General features: G+C 31.6%; 2 protein-coding genes and 1 long non-coding RNA gene across 3 annotated transcripts in view; 1 reads left to right on the top strand and 2 right to left on the bottom strand.

Moving 5' to 3' along the window:
- Positions 1-855, bottom strand: LOC149376056 (uncharacterized). Its single transcript, XM_089592278.1, has 2 exons — positions 393-855; positions 1-236 (listed from the first exon to the last, which is right to left on the bottom strand). Exons 1-2 carry the CDS (start codon positions 825-827, stop codon positions 63-65), a joined length of 609 nt encoding a protein of 202 aa, XP_089448404.1. The 5' UTR covers positions 828-855; the 3' UTR covers positions 1-62.
- An 8805-nt stretch (positions 856-9660) lies between these two features.
- Positions 9661-26529, top strand: part of LOC106642883 (ATP-binding cassette sub-family G member 1) — a 43982-nt gene continuing 27113 nt past the window's right edge. The window contains exons 1-2 of the mRNA XM_089598576.1: positions 9661-9728; positions 16369-16767. Coding sequence (XP_089454702.1) covers positions 16575-16767 — 193 coding nt within the window. The 5' untranslated portion in view covers positions 9661-9728; positions 16369-16574. The remainder of the gene's footprint in view (positions 9729-16368; positions 16768-26529) is intronic.
- Positions 24438-25966, bottom strand: LOC149376055 (uncharacterized). Its single transcript, XR_016293070.1, has 3 exons — positions 25872-25966; positions 25212-25314; positions 24438-24911 (listed from the first exon to the last, which is right to left on the bottom strand). It is a non-coding gene; the product is annotated as an uncharacterized LOC149376055 (long non-coding RNA).

Here is a 26529-nt window from a genome sequence, read left to right as displayed (position 1 = left end):
AGATATTTGTTTGTTGAATCAACATATTTTTATTTTTCTATAGAAAAATTATCATTTTACTCTTAGTTGTGATTCTTCTTACATGTGCATTTTTTGATTTTGATCGGGTAAGACAGGACTTCGGAAGTAAAATCGTAATTATAGAAAACCAATGTATAATTGTTGTACGCCACCGGAACACAGCAAGGCTTCAAGTTGCAATTTTCTGCCGACTCCAGATTGTTATAGGAATAATGCTAAAAAAGAAAAAAAATAACCATTGCAATAAACTATAAGCGCTAAAGTATCTACGTACTATCCATCAAAACCTTAATTAGATAAACTGCCTAAATATTTGAGCGTAGGGTTTCGATAAAATGTCAAGAATTCGGTATCACTCAGGCAATACTCACTTGCATATTGGTAGGTGATCCGCAGTACCCTCGACATTCACCTATGTTAACTTCCAAGGGCCCGGTGATGTTTATGTTCAATTCACCGATATTGACAATCTTATCATATCTCTGGCACGGCGTGGTTGGGGGTACATAATGGCCTCCTCCACTGGTACTTTTAGGCGGGAGTATTGCTGACGTCATCTTCGCAAGTACCTCCATTGTAGACGTTGTAGTTTGCATTTCCCTCGGCTTCGCTGTTGTTGCTTCCGTCTGCGTGGATTTTTCTATTTCCTCTAGTAAAGGCTTCCCATCCTTACCTGCATTTAGGATCGATCGCCTCTTTGGCATAGCTGGTTTCAAGGATGGTTTATCCTCACGGTTAACGCTCACGGCGTAAGAAATGCTAGTTACGGCCAACACCGTCAAGATGAATATCGTTATCGAAGACATCACGAGTCCTTTCCTATTCTTTACTGTCGTAAGCTGAAATTAAGTTCAAGGATAATCTTGGTGAAAAATGTACAAGTGTTAAATAAAGCTATACAAAATTCGCTATAGTTTACCAGTGAGGAAAAGACTAGTAAGAACAATGAAGTGAATCCTCGACTATGTGGCCTGACCTCGTGTGGATCCAACTCGCAAATATGACTATATATAATCACGTACCGATGGACAATTTAACACTCAAACAAATACGTTAGCAAATACGTAACCTAAATGTATTTCTTCAAACATGAAGGCCATCGTGTGGTACAACTGTGCTGACCAACGCTACTTTTATACTCTGCCACGCTAATCGACTAGCCCCCCTCCGAGCACTACTAATACCCATTTAAACATGTATCAAAGTGTGAATTCTAATTTGTAAAAAGTAATAAGCTTAAAAGAAATCAAGGTATATTTTGAAAAGTATTTCCACGTATATCATTACGGTGTTTGTTGAACGTGCCGTTCTGCTCCCAATTGTTTCCATGATTTCTTGAGGTTTTGTGCATAAGCACACGATCAGTAAGAGCTAATTTAGGAGTGAGAATAAAAACTCCAAAGTCAGGTGTTAGTTTGAGTTAGTTACATTAATGTAGATATTTGTAAACATTGGCCCTGCAATGTAATTAATGAAATTTGTTGTGTTTTTTATGTTAATAAAGTGATCCTGATGAGGTTGGCGTTAAGACCAACGAAACGTTGCTCAAACTAACACCTGACTTTGGAGTTTTTATTCTCACTCCTAAATTAGCTCTTACTGATCGTGTGCTTATGCACAAAACCTCAAGAAATCATTTCCACGTATATTTTCCTAACAGCGCATAATGTTGGGAAACCATTGTTTTTTATACTTTACAACGAAATACAACAAATTGTGATAACGTAATAAAAACGTTATAAATGTCTGCTTTTTTGGGACTAAAAACTACTTTCGAGCCCTTTTTGCATGAAAATGACTATGACACCTACGTGCACGTAGTTAGTAGCCGGATCAGCTGTTAACATCTAGATGACGACACATGAAGTATAGGAATTCAAGATATATTTTGATCGTTTAAGGCAACAATCTTATTACATTTTATGTGAGTTAATCCACGAAGAATATATCGTGTTTTTGTCACTTGTTTTAAAATAAAATTTTTTTTGAGGTACACCTTCATGTTAGAGCTTATTTGACTCGCAATGCCATGTGCTATGAGAGAAAAATCGCGAACATGAGTTTCCATCGAGGTAACATCCTTTTTTGATTTTTAATTCAATTCTTATACCTATATCTCTCACACACACACACATTTGAGGAACCCATAATTGTTTTTCAGTCATAAAAAGTAAAGGACATTTTCAACGTTTCAACAATATTTTTAAAACGTTGTCACAACCTTTTGTCACCATACTCTAAAGTTGCCAGAGCAAAGCTTTTTCTACGCTTTTAAAAAGTTGCTATTAGGAATGGGCTGTTGTTATCAATCTGCGGTTTGTTATCTATAAGTGATTGCATTTGCCCCACGGTTACTTTGTTTCATATGCTGAAAAAATTAAGAATAAAATGATTTGTATTTTCAAGAACAACATAATTGGAAGGAATTAGAACGGAAATCGTACAATATACACAAATCTTTTTAAAGCTAATGGTATACTTATTAATAATTTACCGTCCCATGGATAAAAAGCGTATGTGCCATAAGAATAACGTATTGCACTTACTCTTTTTTTCCCTGGACAACAGAGTTCTGGGCTAATAAAAGTTTTTCCCCAATTTTCCTTATATTTTTCTACCACCACTCTTTTCACGTGTATTTTTTCCAGGGTGAGATTAAAAGGTAGTTCAAAAGGCATTTTTTGAAGTGGATCAAACTGAATATAATGTCTACCCGCATAACAGTAAGTTGTGCTAAAGATGGTTGAAAGTGACTACATTACTTTCAGAATTAGGGCTTCCTCTGGCTCATGATTATTTGGTAATGCCAATATGTGCGCACAAGTTAGTTATAACCCCCCCCCCCCAAAAAAAAAAAACCACATTGTAAAGTAATAAAGCCTAAGCTCTATTATCTACTTCAATAATCGAACATTTAAATAGCAATGAACAGAGTTTTTATCGAGCTCTAAAATTCTGTGATACTCTCATACTTTTTACGCAGTAGGATTATGATGGATATACTCTTGCGAATAAAAAAACCCTTGTGTTCAACTTAATGTCTATATATTCTACATACTGAATTTCCATCAGATACTTCTTTTATTAGGTACTACTAATATGTAATAAATAATTTTGTTTTTGCATCCAAGAAACCAATTAAAATTACAATTAAGTACCTCTGAAATACATTTCTACATCTTTCACACAAAAACTTGTACACTGTAGGGATAAGGCTGGTAAGGTACAAAAATTCGTAGAGTTACATTTTGATATTTAAAACATACGCTCATAACCCTAGAAAAAAAATTTAGTTATCATGTTTAATGTTAAGAAGCCTGGGATTACATGAGTTATCGATACCAGGTTGGCGCAGATATTCAATTTTTCTATGACTATATTACCTATGTGACTATTTGAGATAGTTCTTTGCATCTCCAGGTTTTAACATATGTTGAAGTACGATTCGTAAAAATTTCTAGTTTTTCGAATTTCTATACATTAAAAGTTACTGAAAAAATCCATACACAACTAGACCCAATCCGATTTGTTCACTACTAATAACGTGGTATTTTAATTGATCGTGTGTCTGTGCAAATATGTAAAAAGTTATTGTACCAAATAAACACATTTATTAGTTTATACCACATTGAGTGAAAAAATTGATATCGCGGCGTAACACAACCATATCTTTATTTGTGAGCTCATCGTGCCTTCAAGCCATTGCATACTTTCCAAAGAAATCAGAAAATTATAAAGTAACGTTAATCTTAACGATGCAGAACCAATGAAATTAGAAATACTTTGTGTCAACTTAGATTATTGCTTAAAATAAGATTCAGTTTAGATTGTTATTTAAAAAATTGTTATACAGTAAGTAAGCAATAAAACAACTCTAACTTAGAAAGTAATGTTTTTTGAAATTTTGTATTGACAACACAGTATATAAAATTCTGTGCTCGATCCTAAGGAGTACAGAAATAAAAAGATTTTATACTCATTTAGCATGTGAATAAAAACCCAGAGCTATTATTGCAAACTGTTGGAGTAAAAAATATCCTTCAATTTAGACCGAATAAGGTTCCTTTGCAAATCAAAACCAAAATTTTAACCTTTTTGTTCATAATCGTCGAAGTATACCAAAAAAATAAGCATCACTTTCGAATCACTTACTTAATCAGTATCCTCCTCGAAATGTATTAACAATGGATGATAAAACATAACAGTGAAGCTAAATACTTAATTAGTGAAGCTATCGTAATAAAGCATATAAGCTACATATACAATAAAGGGAGAAAGTAACAAGGCCTGAATAGTATTTCAACCGACATAAAACTTTGAATAGTGTATGTTGTAACACTGCACTTATTAGCAATAAAATCATAACGCATAGTAAAGAAAGGAACTTGAGCTTTTTAAACATACTCCCCATTGATCCTGTTTTTTATTTAATCATTATTATTATTATACCTAACAAGTTCATCATAACTTCACTTTTTGTATGGCTGACTTTTCTGACACCTTCGTATACTCGATTGTGTTGACATGGTGGTTCTAATGACATCTATAATGCTCAGGAGCGATGATTCCACTATATGGATGGTGTCAGTCAATTCATACCACAGTAACTGGATAGTATAAAATCCCGTGCTTTAGAAACCTTATGAAAATCCTAATTTTATCACAAATTCGTAATGCAGTAATTTATTTACAAACAAATTATTTATATGAACAAATAATGATTTGGTACGAGTAGTGTGATTTACAGTACACAAATGTCACAAACTTGTGGTTATTCATATAACAGTTCGTGAACTCCCTACTACTTCTTTTTCATACCATAAAAAATTAAGTTACTTCACCCCGTAACGACTTTCAGTAGATATTGGGTTTGGGCATAATATGCTATAGGTGAGTTTTAGGTTCGACTGATAAGGAATATGTAAGCAGGAGCGTATAATGGATTTGTTAGAGCAAAAAATGTGACAGCACATAAAATTATGTGGACCGTAAAACAAAAGTTGGCCCTAAAACAAGTGGTCCAGAAAATGGACTCGGTACAGTTGTCATTGTTATATCAGCATACATAAATTTCCATAAAAGTATTCTCTTTTTTTTTAAACCTAATAGCTTTTTTACGCATTGCATAATGTTTCGCTGAGTATTGCAGGTACTAGGATGGGATGTAATTTCAGGATACTTGATGCACAAAAACGGCATTGTTCCAAACAATAGTTCTTGTATACATACAAAAATCGTACTAACTGATAATGATACACAATACATATAAATAATGCCTTGAGTAATTAATGCTTGATCTGCCCACCTCAACTAATTTGACAGCATCTGTTTTATTAGATATTCCTAAAATTTCCTCACACTTGTTTGAAAATAAAAATACGCAATTTATAATAAGAAATTCAAAAATACGTCGCATCACATCTTGGAATATCCTAATTTAAAAATAATTGATAGTCGCTTCTCAGTATGAGATATGACGTTATTTTCAGCTTTTGATATTTTGTTGAAATTTCCTTATGTTTTTTGTCATTTCCCTGATGTAAATCTTGCTGGGCATGTTTTTGATTGTCTTTTTGACAACTGAAAACAAAAAATTGAATAATCAACTGTCGAGTTAAAAAAAGTTGTAAACTACTGAAAATGCTGAACTATTATTCGAGCCAGCTCCGAAGAGTCGTAAAATGCATAAGCACGTGTAATAGCTTTGGTATGTCTTTAAAATTTATGAAAGCACTATTAATTATAATTTATATCCGTATCTACGAAACAGACGTTTTATAGATGTGGATTCACCGACCACTACTATTTCTTGAATAGTAATTTCTGACTAATTGTAAATGACATAAAAATTTCCAAGACATTTCAGGTAGTATTTTTTTTATCGACACCGGCTTGGGTCATATCGAAGCAATTATCTCACGTTCCTAAATAGAACATAGTATGTGAACATGTATTTTCACTAACTTAAAAGTTTAAATTTAATTATAGTCTCTAGTTACCAGATAACAGAAGGCCAAACAAATTTATTTTTGATATATTACATTTAAATGATTTTTCGATGATTGAAAAACATTTTTTTTAATTACATAAACTAGTTAGCTCGCTGTAATTTTTTATTGAAGTCCTAGACATTTGGCCATTAAAAGGAATTTGTGGATCTCAAAAAAAAAATTGTTATCAAACTCAATATCAAGTAAAACACTTTGTATTAACTTTTGAGGAATCAAAATGTATTTTAAAAACTTAGTAATATAGCAGTTTATTTATAAAAATTCTTTTTTACCAAAGACAATAGTATCAATCAAGCTTTGTACGCCTATAGCTTCTTTTTGCACGAATAAAGCTGTTTTTACGATTATGCCTTAAAAAGGTGATGACGAATGCATTTCATAGTAATATACAAAGTTGTAATTTTTGAAAAGTATTATTCCGAACAAGTTTTAATAAACAATATTTAAAAAATTAGCTTCCTCGATTCAACCCCTTTTTATTCAATTTTCAATTAAGAAACTGTATGTGGTCTACAATACATATTTTGATCTAAACAAGTCATTCCAGAGTACAATGCATTACGTGTAGAATATCAATTTTTGTACGTGCAAAGTAATCAAGTTTCCAATCAAGTCATGAAAATCCGATTGACATAATTTTCTCACTACAACATGTTAAAAGACATTCAAAGAGCTTTCAATGAAGGGAAAAAAAAGATTCTAGCGTCGTTTGCATTCGAGCTCTGATATATAATAAAAACAGACGGTAAGTTAGTATGGTAGCGATGAACTTTTTCACTGGCCTGTCCACCCTTCACCGCTAAAAATAAGTAGTCTTTATGCACGCTCCATTTAGATGACGCTTAAGCATCACTACATAAATATATTATACATTCACGATGACCAAAGCTTTTCGCGATTGCGTTTTGGTCGCTTCAGCAACTATACATCTACTTACACGTTGCTGCATTATCGTACCAGACAACAGAGACTTCAGGCTTGTACAATATTACAACGCACACATGCGACTGGAGGGTGGATAAGTTCTTTTTTCAATCATGTAATTTATTATTACATAAAAATTTCATGTTGCTTAAAAGTGTCTTTTTAAACATTTTCTTTGGAAATAATTTTAGAGACTAATACAGATACAATTAAATTTATCGGGCTATTGACATATTACTTGAGAGAAATGTTTCTATATAATATCATGTTTTTGGAAAAAACATATACGTTTTATATATCATTGTATTCGTTGAATTTTTACTAAAAACATATTGCACGGTTCATGCTATTTACTACTTACATCACATTGCTTAATAAAATTTTTTTCCAGAAAAACAATACATTACAATTTGAATGAATAAACAATTTGGGAAAAAAATAGTCAATGTATTTGAGAAGGTATTTTAACCTTCTTTACAATAATCTTTAATATCTAAAACGTATTGTACTTATTTGGTACGAATCATTTTCTCAGTTTTGCGAATAATGATAGGTAAATAAAAAAATTAAAAAAAAAAACTTTTTATTCAGAAAAAGAAAATTTGTTTTTTAGATGATTAAGAATCTTAAAATAATCCTGCACAAGTATGGGGGCTTGTATGCAAAGTAAATGTTTCGTCAAGAAATTACGTCGAACTGCGAGGCAGAATCTTAAATTACTCGGTAACACTTTAGCACAATAACAATAACAACGATTAAAGATTGGAACATAAAATTTAATGTTGATTAAATAAAGTGACTTGCGATTTACGTGACATGCTCATAGAAAAGTGCGTTTTAAACATTTTAGTGACTATAGATGGTCTTGGTTGTCAAAACTAAGAAAGAAAAAAAAAAGATAAGAAAGGAGTCAAAGTAATCACAAGTGTCGTTAAACTTGCAAGACGTTGGATCAAACAAGTATTTGATGAGAAAATCCAAACCAAAATTTATGCACTAATTTTTTCCTAACATAGCTAACAAGTTTTTTCAATCTCATGATATGATAATTTTACGATTACATTTCAAGGATAAATTTAAAAAAATTGCTCGCCTATTTTTTCACCCGAGTTTCCACATTTTGTTGGATTTCTTCAAGAGACCAATTTTTATACTCAGTTTATTAGACGGCGATCAAAAAAATTTGTTGAATATTTCAACGGAGTAATCACTGAATACTGATCAAATTGTTACTTGTACCATACAATTAAAAATTTTAATCCAGCAAAAAATTTCATGTATACCTATAATAATTGGGTCTCAAAATAATAGCCTCAAAACTATCATGCTTCATAGAAAAAAAAAAAAAAAAAAAAAAAAAACCAACAATCCTAGTAATAAACACCTCGTGCCACTACTGTCATTAAGGCAGGCGAAACTTCTATTTTTCATTAATCACAAATTGCACATAATATAACACACCTTCCACATGACACACGTTGCAGAACGGAGCCGTTAAACTGGGCTAGATTGTAAATTAGCCGGTTTGATAAAAAACTTTTCCTCAAATTCCCGCAGCCGAGAAATCCCGAATCATTTTTAAGCGCACGCGTGACAGCTATCACGCAGAAACAGAGCCAAAAAAAAAAGACGAAGCAGCGAATATTCCTCGGTAACGTCAAATAACGAGATATAACACTAATCAGAGGGTCTCGCAAAAAATCTGTTGCACGACGTGATGCGTCGTAACACTTCTTTTTGCTACCCTCTTGCAGTAATTATACTCGCGAGGATCCCCTCGAGACACAAAAATTTAATGAGCTACCGCTGGTGTCGAGAGTGGCCCTTTGACGATTTTTCACCCACACGGTGGCAAGAGAGAGTTACCGATTTTTTTTACCTTTCGATCTTTAAAACGTCACATCCCGGATACGAATAGAAATCGGTGACCCAACTACTATATCAATTACCAATTACCGATTACCGATTTCTTTGGCGATCACAAGAAAATCGGTACCCCATATCTTCCGAACCTCCCCACGTGTACACATGCTCGGAGCCTCTAATGTTTCCTATCACCAGGGAATGGAGAAACAGCAAAACCGAGCCCTCCATCACACTCCGCCCACCCTATTCCCTTCTCCTCTTACGGTATCGGTGATCGATAGCTATCTCGCACAACATAAGAATATATACCTACGCGGATATGCTCGGTATCGGTTCGCAGTTTATTCACGCGCTGGACGCATCCGTGGCATATCGATATAAAGACGCGAGCAAAAGGGTTAGCGACTCCTCTCTCTCTCTCTCTCTCTCTAGTACCCCCACACAGTGTATAAATATATGTATACAGCGCGTAGAGGGGCTCCTAGGAGTTCTGCACACGTTACATGGTATACCTATGGTCCGCGCAAAAAGTGGCGACAAGTCGGAGACTCTGGCAGAGGGAGCTTCTAGAGCGAACGAGAAACACATAGAGAGAGAGAAAATACGAGTTGTGTATTCTATTCCGAGCCCAAGCTCATCAGCCGCGGACGGCTTTCAGTTTGCCGCAAGTGTTCGCCGGATGCGCGCTACGCGGGCGCGTGTATGTATGTACGCGTGTGTCATATCGGGGGCTCCTTTTTTTTTTTTTTTTTTTTTTTTCTCTTGCTCGACATACGGGATTATGCTTGCTTGTGCGGAAATTTCATTCTTATCGACGCGTGAATCAGTTCGCTATGACGATGTTGTTGACGTGATAGACTTACCTCCGCGCTGGAGAGGCTTCTTATAGGCACCAAGATCCGAAACGTAAGTACCGAAAACTCGTGTGTTTAGAGAGTATCATATATAATTTTTTTTCTTTTTTCTACCAAAAGCGCTTATCAGAGTTTATACGTTTGTATAGAAATTAATTTTATGTGCGGGTTATCGAGTTTATACGTTTATACGGGATTCGGGGGAAAGAGCTTTCATTTAGCTGGCGTGGAATTACTATTTTTTTTTTTTCTTACAAAAAATAATTGTCACAAAAGTGTACGTTGAAATTTAAAGTTGGTGCTTTTCGGTATACTGTTTGCGCCCGATTGACGCAAGCTCGATCCTTTGTGATTTCCGGTGTTGCGATCGTATGTGAAAGCTTTGCCGGTGCGTTGTTTTTGTAACTCAATGAGGTACTTTGGCTGCGGATTTGGATTTTAAATGGTAGTCTAATGCAAATGTATTTACAGAATACTATCTTTTTTTTTAAACTCAATGGAATTTTTACTTGCATTTCGATAGTGAGCGTCGAATGATATTTTTCGAGCTTTAGGAGCTTTACGGCTGACTATCGATTTCCCTTGAACTCTAACTATTTATAGATGGCTACTTGTAGCGATTGTTCGAGTTCAAAAAAATATTACGTTTGTTTTCACATAAAAAAAGCGTAATTTCATAGTTGTGTTTATATTTATTCATTTTTTTATTTTTTACTTCGAGTTATTTGAATATTTTATCATTGAGGTGTATCTTATTAATATCTCAATTGATCGCAGTAAAAAATTTTTCTTTAGTGTACAAAAACAATTTAAGAGAATAAGTTTTAGCCTATAGTTTTTTTTATGCTTCTCCTCTGGTGAAGGACATTTAAATTGATTGGTCCAAATTTTTTTGTGTAGAGATTAAAAACTGGTCTGCTGCGAGTCAAAGACTTTTTTATTTGATCGACACTTTTTTTTTCCTTCAAAATTTTACACTGGTGTTCTTGGCAAAAGTTGTGTACTAAAATAAAAATAAATTTAAAAAACAAGCTAGCAAACGGCATTTTAGGCCACGAACCGAAATAAAATTTCCACTTGCTATGCGTGCGCGTACCGTGCGATCTTTTAAATTGTTCGTATGCGTTCTATTGTGTGTAAATATAACAGTAACATTTGCATACGTTCAGTAAAATTTTTTGAGGCATGAAAAACAAGCTCGTAGTCGGCAGACAGTGTCTTTGAGACTTATCGCGTTATGGAAAGTACAAACACGTAACGAAATAAATTGGTGAATGATTCAAAGATTAACACAAACGGCTTCTGTCGTGGAGTTACTCTGGTAAAAAAAAAAGATTACTTGTGTCATATATAAGTTATTTATTTACAAATGTTTTTGATCATGGTTTAAGAGTAACGAATATTTATTTACGTCACATGAATATTAATGAATCGTTACTGAATTATTTTTTAAGGTTATTTCTGTTAAATTTTATGAAATTTTTACTTTTATTTGATGATGGCATTCTTACTAATTGTTAAAAAAAACTTGAGATATTCTTACAAAAACTCTATAAATAAAATACCATGAGTACAATGAAATAACAGACATGAGTAGAATGTGTTAAGTAGGCCTCAATTGGTGCTCCAAGAAAATAACACGTTCGTACTTGATTCGGCGCTTCTTTTTCCGTTGTATTAATTTTTTTGCTCCATATATCCCCACCGAAAATTATTTATAACACGTTATTTTTATGTTGAAGAATAATCATAAAAACATTTTTGTACAAGGGATAAAATTGAAGTTTCATAAAATGACTAAAAAAAATTTTTTTACAACCAAAATTTGAATTAGCAATAAAATTATTTGTACCTTATTCTGCATTTTTTTATTACTGTTCAATATTACAGACTTGTACATGAATACTGTTTTAATTTTTTTGAAGTATAATTATTTTCTAAAAGTTTTTTGCTTTATTTATGCAAAAAAAATACTTTTTTAAATCACTACTTAAAATATAATATAACACACAGTGCTCAGCATCAATTTTTTAAACAAAAGTTATGTATAAAAATTTAAATAGAAAAAAAAATTTATATTACAAGAGGTCAAAGTATTCGAAAAACTATTGAAATAATTGATTTCAAATAGTTTACAGTACAATGTAATGTATAAAATGCAATTCACTTGTGTGCTGGAAAAAAACATTTGTTGAGTATTGTATTGGAAACAGTGATTTCAAAAAATGTTTCAGAAAAAATTTTTTCTTCAATTGGTTAAACATCCATAAAATAATTGTGCCCAAGTTCTGCCAATGCCCCAAATATTGTGTTTAACAATTTTTTTACAGCTAAACCACCAAAAATAATTTTTTTTTTTTTAACGCAACAAGTTGAGAACATTCATCACCACGCAGATGTATTGAAAGTTCATCCGTGAATTATTTTAAAATTAGAATGTTGAGGCATATGATAAAAATGTGACATTGTTTCTTACTATATATATAATTATAAAAGAGATTTTCTTAGCCGTTGCCGAAAACAAATATTTATCTGAGATGTGTTACAGCATGCAAATTCAAAATTGAATATCTCGATAGCGTTACGTGGGTTTCTTCAATACTTTAACATTTCTGGGAGTTACTTTTGATACGAACTATATTGTAGTAATTGATAAATCTATCGTACTTTTAATTCACATCTGTTAACAATTAATAAGCGAATCAAAGTATGCGTGTATTTTTCCTGTTCACTCGTTTGTACGAATAACATTTTTTATTCAGCAAAAACAAGTAATTTTAAGATCACGTAGGAAATTAATACAACGACGAGCTTCAGATATATATTATCCTCCGAAGAAAGTTACAATCACCAAAAATTTGTGAGGACAAGCGTCGATGAGCTCTCTCACGTCTCTCTTTTATCCAAATCCAACCGACAGAGTCGCATTTATGGCCTTTTTTTCAGTCGCTGATAAAACCAATGGCCTTTTCGATTACGCAAAAATAATATCGCGTAAACAGAAGCCAATGAAAAAACGGCTAGAGTCGAAGAAAAAAAAAGCCATCGGATACTTGGTCGTCGTTTCTGAATAGGCACACAAATCACCGTGCGTCATCGCGAGCACAAAAGGCCGCTTCTGTATCATCGCAACGATGGACGATAAACGCAGAGCTCGTACACGCGGCAGTCGCAATAACGAGGGAGATGGAGGCGTCAAGCTGTCGCGGTATAAGCGCTCCCTTTTTTTTCTCTCTCTCTCTCTCTCTCCCTCTCTCTTTCTCTCGTTTCCGACTTCAATTAAAATAGATAGATACAGCGCGTAGTAGAACAAAGCCGCGTCCGCGTTTATAGTTGATATGCAACAGTTGTTCACTCGAAAAGCCTGAAGTTTTTCTAATGTCCGGGTACAGTGTGTCTTTACTTACACTATAAAGTTCCTTAGAAAAGGAGACAAGGATGTGATTCTTTTTTCCGAAAGAGTGTTTTCTCTTGCTTTCGTTTTGTACTCCTTATTAGAGCTTATATATTATGCCAAGTCTCGTCGTGCGAGAACATTTGTGCAGTGGGCTGTGTTTGTAAGTCACAAGGCATATATGCGTCCACAATGAAAATGGACCAAGATGTACCGTTTTCAATGCGTATTGTTTGTCGTGCACGTTGGAGTCTCTGAAATATCATTCAGAGTTAAAAATTTGTTCAAGTACATCCAAAAAAATTGTTTTTTGAGATTGAACGGGGTTGCACACAATTACTTTATTAATTTCATGTTAACTTAAAACGCCATTTAGGGGCTTTTTACTTTGGCTAACCTAATTTTTACCATATTCTGAGCAGTAATTTCTATAGTACAAACAGTAAAAATCACTGTACTTGCAACTAAAATTACTGTTCTAAATGTTAAAAACTACAAATAGTAAAAAGTCTCTAGATCACCAAACAGTACCAGATTACCATTCTAGCACAGTAATTTTTTTTTCTCTTAGTGTACCAGCAACTTTTCAGCTCAACGAGTGCTTAATCGGAACGTGTTCGATTCATGAAAGTAAAAAATTATGACTTTTATGTACAAACTTTTCTCCAGAATGAAAACAAGGAAAAAAAGGTGCGGTGCAAAAATCTTTGTTTTCAACTTTGGTTATCTCTAAATGTGGTGATTTTTTGAAAATTGCTTTATTACGCACCTGTACTTGATTTTCAAAGCTAATCACGTGCAAAAAGCACATTGTGAACCCACAGCACTTGGGTACGTACGTCGAACTTGCTGGGAATGACGGGCAGCGAACTCTTTTTCTGCATACTCACATCTCTGTAACGCAACGCGTGATTCATATTTTTTGTCGTCACATTTGTTATATATCCACAAAAAAAGAATATGGTTTCGTCCCCTATTTGACTTGAATGCAAAAAATGCAAGTAATAAGATTCAAATGTCAATCAAAGTACCGACACGCGGATTGCACGCGACGCAGTGCTCATAGATTAAAAAATTATGCTCGAAAGATCTACCATCGTGACTTTTCAACTACTCTCGAGAACGAATTCGTGTTTTTACATTGCTCGTAACTACAAATTTTATAGGCAAGATTTTTTTTCCCACAATCGTCAATATATGAGCTAAATAACGTGTGATTATACCTACAATGGGAGTGTTTCTTTCATCAGGCGACAAGATGATTCGAGCCAAAGTGGCGATTAAGTGATGCAGGAACAGGCTAAAAAATTATAATTTTCTTTTCAATCCCTTAATAAATGTTTTATCGCGTAAACCAAGTACTTCTTGAAAAAGTCTAGCGCAAGTGTCCGACTTTCAAAAGTTGATTACTCAATGAAATACATCCTTGAACTATAAATTACGTAACATAGGTGATTGCGGATCGCAGAAGCTGACTAATATATATTATTTTCCGTCTGCGTGATCGAACAAAGTCATCGCACGTGGTGATCCTTAACATTCAGCGGACGGCGCACATTGACTTTGACACACATTAAACGAAAGTGACTTGAGAGAAAGATTTAATTTAAACGCCAGATAGGACACGTGTAAACAAATTTATTTTGTAAATACAATCCTATATTTGTGAATGAATGAATGAACAAATAAATCATGATCAAAGGAAACATTTTAATCTTTAGAGACAACAAATACGATCACAGGCTTGTGAGTGTAATGTTATATCCCAAAAGAAAAGAAATACACTGTTTTTTTTTTTAATTTACTTTGAAAAAATTTAAAAGTCATGTCTATGATTTGTTGTTCTAGAATAGTGATACAGAAATACTTACTATTTTTACTTACTGCTTGTTGACCTGTAAAAAGTCAATTTTGAACTCCATGATATTATCTAAGCTAGGTATTTAATGTTTTATGGGGAAAATTTTGAGGACTGATAATTGTTTCCATAAATGAACTTTTAAGCATTATAGTATTTTTACCTTATTATGAGAAAAACCGAGTTGTTGTATAGAGTGGTTTGTATTATTTCATGAACAATGTACCTGGAAAATTTCAAAAAGATAATTATTACTACAATTTTTACCAACATGTATAACTATAACCACAACCTAAACCCACCTTAACCATCTTAATGAATGTTGCAATGCTTGGAACTCAATGGCACTTATCTGAGCGAGACATGGCCATATACGATAATGAATTTAATAAAGAATAATCCAAGTTCACTGCCACAATGGAATTTTTGTTTGTCTTAATCATCTTTATTATCTCAAGTCACGAAAAACCATGACATGTCAGATTTTTTGATAAGCCATCGTAGATAAATAAGAACTACCGAAAAAGATAACAACAGTAGTCCAGCGCTGACGGTATCTGAGAAGTCATAACAACAAACATAGACGTTCATTGAGAATTTCTCGATTTCACAACCATTAATCTTCATTAGGCTTTCAACGTTGCATGAATTTGTAAACATGCACTGATAGGTTTCAAAGTGGGTGAGCTAAAAAAATTTACATTGATGAAAAATTGATTATTGTAATGATCAAGATACTCAACTACTAGAATGGTAATTAAATTTAAAACAACTTACGAATGAGTAATTGGAATGTGTTGAACATGAAAATCATTTGAGCATCTGCGCGTGGTACTTGTAGATACATATTTTTGTGTGGAGTGCTTCGTAAGGCATACGTGAGTGGATATTCTAGTTTTTTTTTTTTTTTTTTCTCTTAAGTACATAACTTGTCGATATTCTTGTTCAGTAAAGTAGGGGACCAAGTGATGGTGTCTAAAAAATTCAATACTACTACACAATCACAATAACTGTTCTTGCAATATGACACCTGACTGGAGCATGCAATTTTTTCGGCAACCCTTGGCAGATAATCTAACATCACGTTTAAAAAAAAAACAGTTGATTGACATCACAAAAATTCAATTTCTGGGTCACACTTGAAATTTTCTTCAACCAAATAATACTGTTTCCAACAATTCTTGATTGACGATCCCTAGATCGTGCAAAAATATCTCGAAAAGCAAAAAACTTAAAAAATGAGCCTCTACTGTATGCATAATAGTTGCTAGAGTTTTTCGTATTTATCATACGTGACCCAGAAATTTTTATCGTTGTGTAAAAATGAGGTAGCTATTTTTTTTATCCATCGAGCGATTCCATTGATAATATACAAGCCTAAAATAATTCATGTGCCATTCAAAGCTTTTACTGATAAACGATCTTTTTTTACGTTTCCAGTCAAATTTCCACCAAAAGAAATTCAAAGAGACAAATCAAAAACCAGCTCAGAGCTTGTGTAGCCCTACAAAACAATTAAACCTTGAAAAAAGACACTGCATCAGTGGACCAGGCGATGCGAGCTGTAAGTCGCTCGACTACGAAGCATCAACCTTTCATCAGCACGTGAAGAGCGAAAAAAAGTCAAAGAGATCTCGTGTTAGAAAATGGACCACCAAGTAAAGACCCATTGTCCTTTGATCGTCGAGGATAGTAACAGCAATCTAATGACTAATGGTCACCGGGTGCAGCAACAGCTCGCCGTAGCGCCAACTAGCGCACTGGCGCACGTCAGCAAGTTGTCACCCGTTAACATAGAATTCAACGATCTGACGTACACTGTACCAACGGGGCGTAGAGGTAAGGAGCTTCTTCGTTTTGTTTTTTTATATCTTTTTTCTTTTCTTCTTTTTTTTTGCTATTCTATAGTTCACGTTATTGATTTATCCTCGAAATCTCAGTATCATTTGTTTTGGAAACAATCCAAGCTAAATGATCTCGTTCATTTAATTATTATTAATTATTTATTTTAAAAATTAACAAACAAAAGTAATAATAATAATAATAGTAATAATAATAATAATAATAATAATAATAATAATAATAATAATAATAATAATAATAGTAAAAACTCACAAAACTCAAGGTTTTGACTGTAACAGCAATAATGATAACAATAATAATAATAATAATAATAATATTTAGCATTTATCTATACTGTTATTTTGTTACATTACTGAGAGATTGCATTAATAGATTCCGATTAAAATAGGATCATTTATTTTCGTGGATAAAAACTTATGAATGCCTACTAATAAAATTCAATTGAATTGGCAATTTTTTTACATTTTAATTTTATCGATTTTAAAACGTCGTTTTTAATTGATTTAAGACATTTTATGATAGAAACTCTTAGATATCTTAAATTTTTTTGATAAAGGTTCCAAAAGAGTCGAAAATCTGCATCGCTTTGTCCGAAGATGTAACAGGTTTAACGTGCCCTTAATATTATTATGATTTGCAGCATATTAATAAACTCCATCTCCACGTTTAAAAGATTATTCAAAACCCTGTTTTTAACACGCACATCATTGTGATTATTAAAGAGCATAGATGAATCTCAATAATAATTTTGATAGTTAATAGGATGAGTAATCGCATGATTCATCAATTATAGCTTGCAAATAAGATTAGAATCACCGAGTTTTGCTTTACAGTATAACCCACGCACGCCCCCATCACTGCACACATAGGATTATCTCAAGTGCAGCCTCGTAATTTATAGTTGCCATTCAGGTGTACAGCCGGAACCCCTTGGAAAGAGATCCTCGTAATTGCATTGCACTGCAAATACATGTTAGCTCTTTTTTACTTCCATCCACGCATGCATAATAGATGTCGGAACTATGAAGCGCATTATTCAGACGTAAGTGTATACCGACACGGGTAAGCTTTATCGCTTACGATCAATTAATTCTCTTTGGGCCTTCGAGTTTTTGGGGGACTATGTGCAGTGAATGCGGTAAATGTACACATTTTCATCCTATAGAAATTATTTTACACAAAATATCGTTCACAAATTGGTGAACGTTACGAATACTAAATATTTTATACACATACCTTTTGTGCACAACAATTATTCGCCCTCTACTCTTGATGTTGGGTACGAGGTACGATGTATGATCTATTTTCGTGACAGTTTGTTTATATGATTAAAAAAATAATATTAGATTTTGAAGACTTCCATGAATTTTTACCTTTATTTAGATTTAGAGATTTAGAAACCTTTATAGAGATTGTAAAATTTTCGTTACGCGTTTGCGCAGTAACAATTACGATGTGATTTCTTTTTTCAGCTATTAAAATATGTATACATGTAAAGATTAAATCAAACGTAACAATAAAGATATAAATTACTTATTTCTTCAACATGATAAGCATAGGATATATTCATTCATCTAACAATCTTGTATCAAATGTGATTGATGTTTTGTTATTTTTCAAATATTCATAACATAATAGTAGTCGTAGCTTACATTGATGCAGAGCATACGTATGTGACTTCCAGTATGTCGAAATAAAAGTTTTTATAAAAATTACCGGTAATTTGATGATACGATTCACAAATATATTTTTTGCAACGTTTTTTCAATCTTTGCTGTATACAAGTTGGAAACAAAGATGGCAATTTGATATACAAATGTATCACAGATAACTACTTCATATAGATAATTTTTGAGGAAGGTGGGCGAGGCCAAATTCTTTCTCTCAAGCTACTAGGCTCCACTGTCTTTATTTGTTTAAAAATTTCTCTGAAATTGAACAGCACGTGGCATTTATTGGTGTCTCCGTTGCATTTTAGTCTTTTACTTGAGCAACAGTCATCATCGGATGTGCACTAAAATTAAAGAGAATATCAGAGTAATAACTTGGATTTATTATAAGATTAATTATTCGTACTATAATTGAGTGAATTCTATAGTGTACCATTGGCATCAACAGAAATATATCATCATATAATTTAATTTTTTGAGCATGTATCTAAGTACTAATTAATTAAAAAAAAAATCTTATTCTTTGAACACTTAAGTCTTAATTAACTTCACATCAAGGATTACTTAACCTAGACATAGTCTTGTATTATAATATCTTGATTATAAAATCGTAGAAAAATCAACGGTTAATCAACTAAAGTGGCTTATAAAAACAAGTTGTTTTCAGAATGTAAATTGTGTAGACTTTTAATTTATAATAGTTGAAATAAATTTAATTCTTAAATAAAAAGTAAAATGAATAGTCAAACAATAAATTATATATTACAATTATAAATAAATAAAAAAAATAATGATTGATAAGTATTAACTGATTAGTCAGTTTATTTAATTTACTATTTTTTTTTTATATTGTTTTTTACAATATGGTAGATCCTCATTATAAGTAGTAATACATTTTTTTTACACACTATCAGCTACTGCCTATACTATTTTTTTAGGTTTATCAGGATACAAAATTCAACAAGTGCTAAATTAAATCATTTACTTACATGGTCGTTAAGTCGTCCACAATTTTTACCATCCTTATATATATCCTAAAATTGTAGCCATAGTCAAAAAAGCTACAAGTGTGAATAAAGTTATCCTTAACATCCTGGCCATCGTACTTATTCTGCAATAGAGCATAACGAAAAACTATTATTCACCAGTGATGTCTAAAATCTCTAATGTTTCTTTCCTTATAAATAATAGTCATTCGCAAAATAAAATCTAATTTTGTAAGGAGCTGTTTTTATGTGACATCAACAGCAAGTGATTATGTGTACGGTAGTTAAAGCAGTTATCGTCAGAGTATACTGTCATTTTGAATCTTGTGAGATAAATAAAAACCAATGAAAATTGATGGAACTAAACTTACGTAGTGCATATCATATTAAGACGTTGTAAACATTAGTGCATTTAATATTAAGAAGCATTGAGAATAGTAACAAAGAATAATATACCGTGACAAAACTTCCGAATTAATTGACGTATAATTACATATATTACTGTATGTATACATAAAATGAAATAAAACAATATTAATCTGAATTAATTTTGGTGAGTATTGATATTAACTACTAAATATGTAAATTTACGGAGGAAATAAAGTGCGAGTTGAAGGCCAAAAACTTGATTAAATCAGAGTAAAAGTATAGAAAATATAGAAAATTAAGCTATAAAATATGTTATAAAGTAAAATACCTGAACTCAACTATACTTGAAGAAATACTGTAACTACTCACTATTCTTTACGTAAGACACAAATGTCGTTTGATCTATATTACTCAAGGCTCAAACAAACTGTTCTTCGGTTAGAATAAAAGTGAGTTTTATTTTGCAGGAGTTACGTTTTTATATGACATCTTTTTAAGCTTCGAATTTCACGCTTAGTTGCTTATCTCAAAAATGTGAATGATCGATTTCCTTTTTCTTATAGCATAAATTCATTTCATATTTCGAAGCTTAGAATTATCATGCAAGGTTTTAAAAAATATTTTTCCGCCCTCGGGTGGTTTTGGGAGGCTGGTACTTCCTTGGGCGAAAAAGCAGTTTTCCGGAACTCGTTCGAAAAGTCTCCTTTACGAACCTCGTTACGGACCTCGCCTTCGGCTCGGGCCGCAAACCTCTCGGTTCGCAAACAAAGACTTTTCAAACTCGTAGGAAAACTACCATTGAAGAAAACGTCCACTTTTGATATCTTTAAAAACCTCATTATGGCAAGATCGCATATCTGGACAGCTGGATGTGATTAATTAAAAAATTTAGTTTTACATTGGATTGAAAGTCCCAAAATAATTTTTTCATCTTATAAACACGTAAAATTTTCATATTATATAATTATTTGTATGAGTATGAACAGTTAAAAACTTTGGATCCGACCTATTTTGACTCTTTATGAAAAATGCTTTGTATTTAACGAGAAATGAATATACATCCAGATAAAATATTGTAAATAAACAGTATACACGAGTGAAAATTTCAATAAAATATTGCAGTAATGTCTATCGATGGCAATGTGGATGCAATCCCATACTATCACTTAGATCTCTAAATTTTCTCGAAAAGTTCTCATCAAATCAGGCTTTTTTTAGATTCTATTTGTTGTAAAAAGTGTAAAGTTTTATTTAAATTATCAGAATTTCATTTGTATTTTCTCGATTTTATACAACACACTCAACAACCGTCCTCCACCTTTTTTTCAAAATTCACGAATTTACAATTGATAACGTCATCCAAAAATTTCAAGATATCAGCCAATAGTTTTGATCAAACAGAGTTTTTGCTTTCTTAGAAAGACAACGTTGTACCCATCAAAGTATAAAGTTTTTATAAAAAAGCTTAAAGTTTAGTGTACAAAAAATCGAAGTAATTTGTTTACGAAGGATACATTCGTTTGTGTAATAAAAATTCCTAGCTAAAGATTCTCTTGGAACTATTTATGCTATTATAAGGTTGTTAACCGTTTTCGTATATCTCTTATCTTATAAATATTTTTTAGTTTATCTCGGTGTTATCACGAAATATATTTAAGTATTTATGTGGATCTTTTTTATCTAAATAGCGTAAACTATTTTTTTCCAAAATTTACACAAATAGTTAAAACGATTTTCATTTAACGATGACCTTTAGAGAGTGCACAGTCTATTAAAAAAAAAAAAAAAAAAAAAAACATGTTTTTCTACTGTCTTACACTTGGACTAATATTGATAATAATGACGATAATGATGATGGTGATGATAAATGGAATGTACAGAGATAATAGTTGGCGTTAACCTATGCTCGAATAATTTGGTTCGACGTTGAATTACGAGTTGGTACAAATGATCAATGTGATTAACGAAAATGAAATGTGCCAAAAATTATAAGCATTCAAAAAAATATATGAAAATGAAAATTATTAAAAAATCCTACAATTTTTGTAAAATAATGCATCATTTTGGTGCACTGAAAATTTCGAAATATTGAGATATCTTAACTAAATCAGTTTTTTTTTTTCTTAAAGAAAATCGAAGTGTACAAAGATTAATTAACCCAATGAGTTTGATGCTGTCGATTTACAATAAACAAGGAGATCATCGATTTCCTTGTTTAATAATTCTAATAATTCTTTATTCATCATTATTTTTAAGAACGTATTCATTCACAATAATTATTTGCTCAAAATATTAATATTATCAGAGAAATCGTTTGCAAAACTCGAGTAAACTATGTCAAAAGTAACTTTTAAAACCACGTTTTAGTTTTGCAAAGATGTGTGAAAATTAATTTTTGTAGAATCTCATCTTAATTTGATACAAAAGATGAGAATTACCGTCACAGTTTATATGCTGTCAAAGCTATTTTTCACTTTATTTATTAATTCAAAATTAACTAACTGTGCCTTGAATATATTGATGCTGTATTATATAGGCCAGACATAACGATATATGACGCGTCTTTGTCTTTCCGACGGTAACTGATGTAAAAAAAAAACAAAAAAAAACATGGTCTGAATCATTCAGTGGAAAACTACAAAAATTATTGGTCAATCTAACGCTTGGGTGCAAATTTTTTTTTTTAATACAGCTTGATGGACTATATTATTCCATTTATCGGCTGGACATCATTTTTATTGCAATACCAAGAGAGAGGATAATCATACTTCATATGGCTCGAAAACTTGATAAGTAGGTGGTATCGATAAGATTTATGATTCATTTGCTTTAATGACACGCTATTAGAGGAAAATGTAATTTAAGCTGATAACACTCATTATTTTGCCCTTCTAAGAGATTTTTGGCTGTTTCTTAATTTTAATTTCAAATAATGGGTAAACTGTATGTGAATATTTAAGTAAAAAAAATTATTTGCATAAGGTTCACAGTAATAAACACATTTATTGATTGATTTTTTCCCAAAGAAAATTTAGAGTTTACAAAAAGAAATTCGGGTGAACACGAAGTCCTATTTACTTGATTCATAAATAAACAATAAAAAAAGACTTTTTATTAGAAATAATTCCTTAATTTTTATAAATTGTAATTTTTCTTAATCATTCTTTTAAGTTACTTCAGTCCGCTTAGTTGTCTTAATTATTTTATTTCATTTTAACTAACAATAATTACAATAGTTCTTACGCTACTATTGTTATTAATACAGTGCAGTACTTATAAAATTATAACCATGCAAGACATGAATTTCTAGAAGATACTCAATATCAGCTAAATAAAAAATATGTAATTTCAATCCACATTAGTTAAACGGTTATACTAAAAAAAAACATTGTTTAGTAATTTTTTTGAAGCATCTAAATTTTTTTAACTAGTGGTCTTTCAAAATACTTTGAATATTATAAACTCCTGTAAGTGAGCGGCGATGATACATCATGAAAAAAATTTAACAGAGACTCTGCCTCATTTTTGTATTCTATTTGCATATCTGACATAATTCAATTACACAAACTGATCTGCAGTCAATGCTCAGCATAAAAGGGACTATTTAACGATATTTTGTTTTTTTTTATAGTTAGATATTAGGATAAGAACCTTTGACGTGATGCCATAAGTAGATAGGGTTACCACAAGATAAAAAGTTAAATGTCAAGTAAAGAATTTATAAACAAATCGATGTTAAAAAAAAAAGAATATAAGAAAAGTAAGGATACTTTGATCAACTGAAAAGAAAATTTGTGAGAATGCCAGGCATTATACATAGTATAATAAGCATGTAAAAATATGAGTGTTAAGGAGGTTCGGGAGTAATAATAAAATGCAGAGATCACAATGTTTGATTGTCACAATTGATAGTCTGGAATACGTAAAATTTATATGAATTTTTTAAATATTTGTTATAGGTCTTTTTTAAAGGAATTATACAAACGAAAACCATGTGATTAACATAGGCTCTTGCGGAAAGTAACCTCTTTGTCTCACTTATATGGACAAAAATTTTTGAAAAATGCAAAGGTATTGAAAAAAATCTATCTACGAGTTAATTATTGTTTAATTATTCGGTGAGCAAAATTTAGAGGCTTGTTATAGTGTATTTTAAACAATGCAAATGTTAAACGTAAGGATAATATTTAGTTTGTGGGGTGCAAGAGGGGGTGCGCGGGCAGAGGGGACTCTCCCTTCCTCGTCCCTTCGAATGACACTCCCGAACCTCCTTAAGGTGTAATAATATGAGATACATAGCTTAAAACATGCTTGAAATTCCAGGGTTGTGTGATACTAGTATCTAGTTATTATGTTACTATTACGTTTATCAATGCATATTTAAGAAAATTTTATTTTTGTGTATTTTGTATGTATAGCCTTGTATGGATACAACCAAGCCCATTTTCTGGGATTGCATAGGCTGGAAATTAAATAAATTCTAATGCCATAAGAACCGTCGAGATAATTTTTTGAAAAATCTTACCTTGGTTCCCCAATACTGACGGGTAGATTTAAGCAATCGTGATATCGCAGAGCTTATACTGCACAAATTTAATAAAAACAACATTTTTGCAAAAAGTATTATAAAGAATCTGTATATTATTCTCAATACAACAAAACTACTACATTAATAAACATTTTTTTTATCTCCATTATGACTTATACAAAGGTTACAATAAAAGAAAAAATATGTTACAGTGGCTTACTTGTAATATACGCTGCTATTTCTATTACTTTGTATCATTTGATTTTTATAAATTTGTATAAGACTACATTGTTATAAGTTTATGTTTCTATGTATTAATGTATAAATTGTGTTATTCATATATTTTTGTATTGACAGAAATCATTGGTTTATGTATTTATTCTTTTGATTAGGAACAACGTGCTTAAGATTTTTCTTGTTATTCAGGAGTACATTAGGTTGGTGGGATTTCAATTTAATTTTCTGAGCCACAGTTGGAACTTCATTTTTTATCGAAGGTAGACATATCCGAGATTCTATAACTGGAATGCAGACTAGACTTGGACAGCAGTTGGAATTATCTTTACACTGAAAATTAGAAGCAACTTAATAAAAAAATCTTGACAACTAAATATCTTTGTTATCTAACTAATTAATAACTTCATCATCAAATAGTTGTAGTATTCGTGTCTTCAAATAAAACAAAATGAAATTATATTTTTATTTTAAAAACAAAAGAAATTATTTTATTAAAAGCATTTACTTATGTTCTTGAATAATGATAGTAACGACTTCTAACTACTAACGTAGCTATTATTACTACTTTCATGAAAAAATATTTGTAGAGATAAGACAATTCTTAAATCAATAATTAAATAGTTGACTTACTTTATTGTAAAGTTTGCCGCACCCTTCAGTGAGACTCTTTCCTGAGATCAGTGTCATAGCGATAACGGCTACCAGTGAGAAAAGTATAGTCTTTGACATTTCTCTGTAAAAAAAAATTCAATTAAAAACTTACATTTCTTGAACACTATGTTACTGTTTTTTAACAATTTATATACCGAAGAAAATGAGACTTCTTTAATATTAAGTCAAAAAAGTCTCATTTGCAAAATTTAAAAAGGAACAAAAAGGATTTTATACATTGTAATTGTTACGTTTTTTTTTTAAAGCGTTCTTCAACTTTTCCAAAGAATTATTTTTTTTATCTTGTTCTTTTAAGTTAATTTCTTGCACCTAGTTGTCTAAATTATCTTATTTAATTTTCACTAACAATAATTACAATAGTTTTTACACAATTATTGTTATTAATACAGTGCAGTGCTAATCAAATTATAACCATGCAAGACATGAATTTCCAGAAGATATTTAATATCAGCTAAGTAAATTAAAATTTGTCAAAGGCAAATATATGTAATATCAGTCCACTTTAGTTGCACGGTAATAAACAAAACAAGAAAAAAAAGAAAAAAATTGAAGTAACAATGATTTGAATCAGAAATAAAGAATTTCATAAACTGTATAAAATATAATATGAATACTCACAACTGATCGTCTAACAACGCAAATTTCTCGTCAACAAGTTAAAAATTCAAGTACTAAGTTGCTCCTCTGTATTAGAAATATGACTGAGTAAAATATTTCGAGTGCCTCCTTTTATATATTAAGGGCTTGAGTCACGAACTTCACTTAACTTATCTTATATGTGAAAGTAGCTTGTATAGATGTTTGTGTTGTTGGGCCATTATTTCATGTATCACGTTAAAAATAAGAATTCAAAGAATTTACTTGATTACGAATTTACTGTTTAGAAGTGAGTAAGAAAAAGAAATCTTGAAAACAACATTTCATTAAGTATTCATATCTTGAGCATTTTCTTTAACCCTTGGATGTGCTTTTGCTTACTGGATTACATTTACACAAAGTAGATTTGAACTTAGTTTTAATGAAAAACAGTCAATTAAAAAAAGGTAATATAACTACGTTTCTACAAAAATTTACTTATTTTTTATTTTTTTCATACACCATTGGTTTTTTTTATTTAGCATCAGTTATAAGCTGATAAAAAAATGAGTTACTTACTTATTTGAGGCGAATTTCATCGGTGCAAGTGTAAAAGCACTATCTCAAATATATGTTTGGAAAACATTTCATCTCAAAATAACATTCAAGGACGTTTCACCTCACAATAAAAAAACTTCTT

The sequence above is a fragment of the Copidosoma floridanum genome, unplaced genomic scaffold, assembly GCF_036245765.1.
Source record: "Copidosoma floridanum isolate Cflo_tuat_1 unplaced genomic scaffold, Cflo_Japanese_pri ptg000001l, whole genome shotgun sequence".
NCBI lineage: Eukaryota > Metazoa > Arthropoda > Insecta > Hymenoptera > Encyrtidae > Copidosoma > Copidosoma floridanum.
Note: the sequence above shows the minus strand (reverse complement) of the source record. Positions and strands in the feature narration are given on the sequence as shown.

What these genes read in the sequence shown, in the direction of transcription:
- LOC149376056 (XM_089592278.1), bottom strand. Translation starts at nt 827, where the DNA reads ATGTCTTCGATAACGATATTCATCTTGACGGTGTTGGCCGTAACTAGC. An exon ending in GATCACCTACCAATATGCAA is followed by an intron (nt 237 to 392) that starts GTGAGTATTGCC and finishes TTTCTTTTTTAG; the next exon opens with CATTATTCCTATAACAATCT.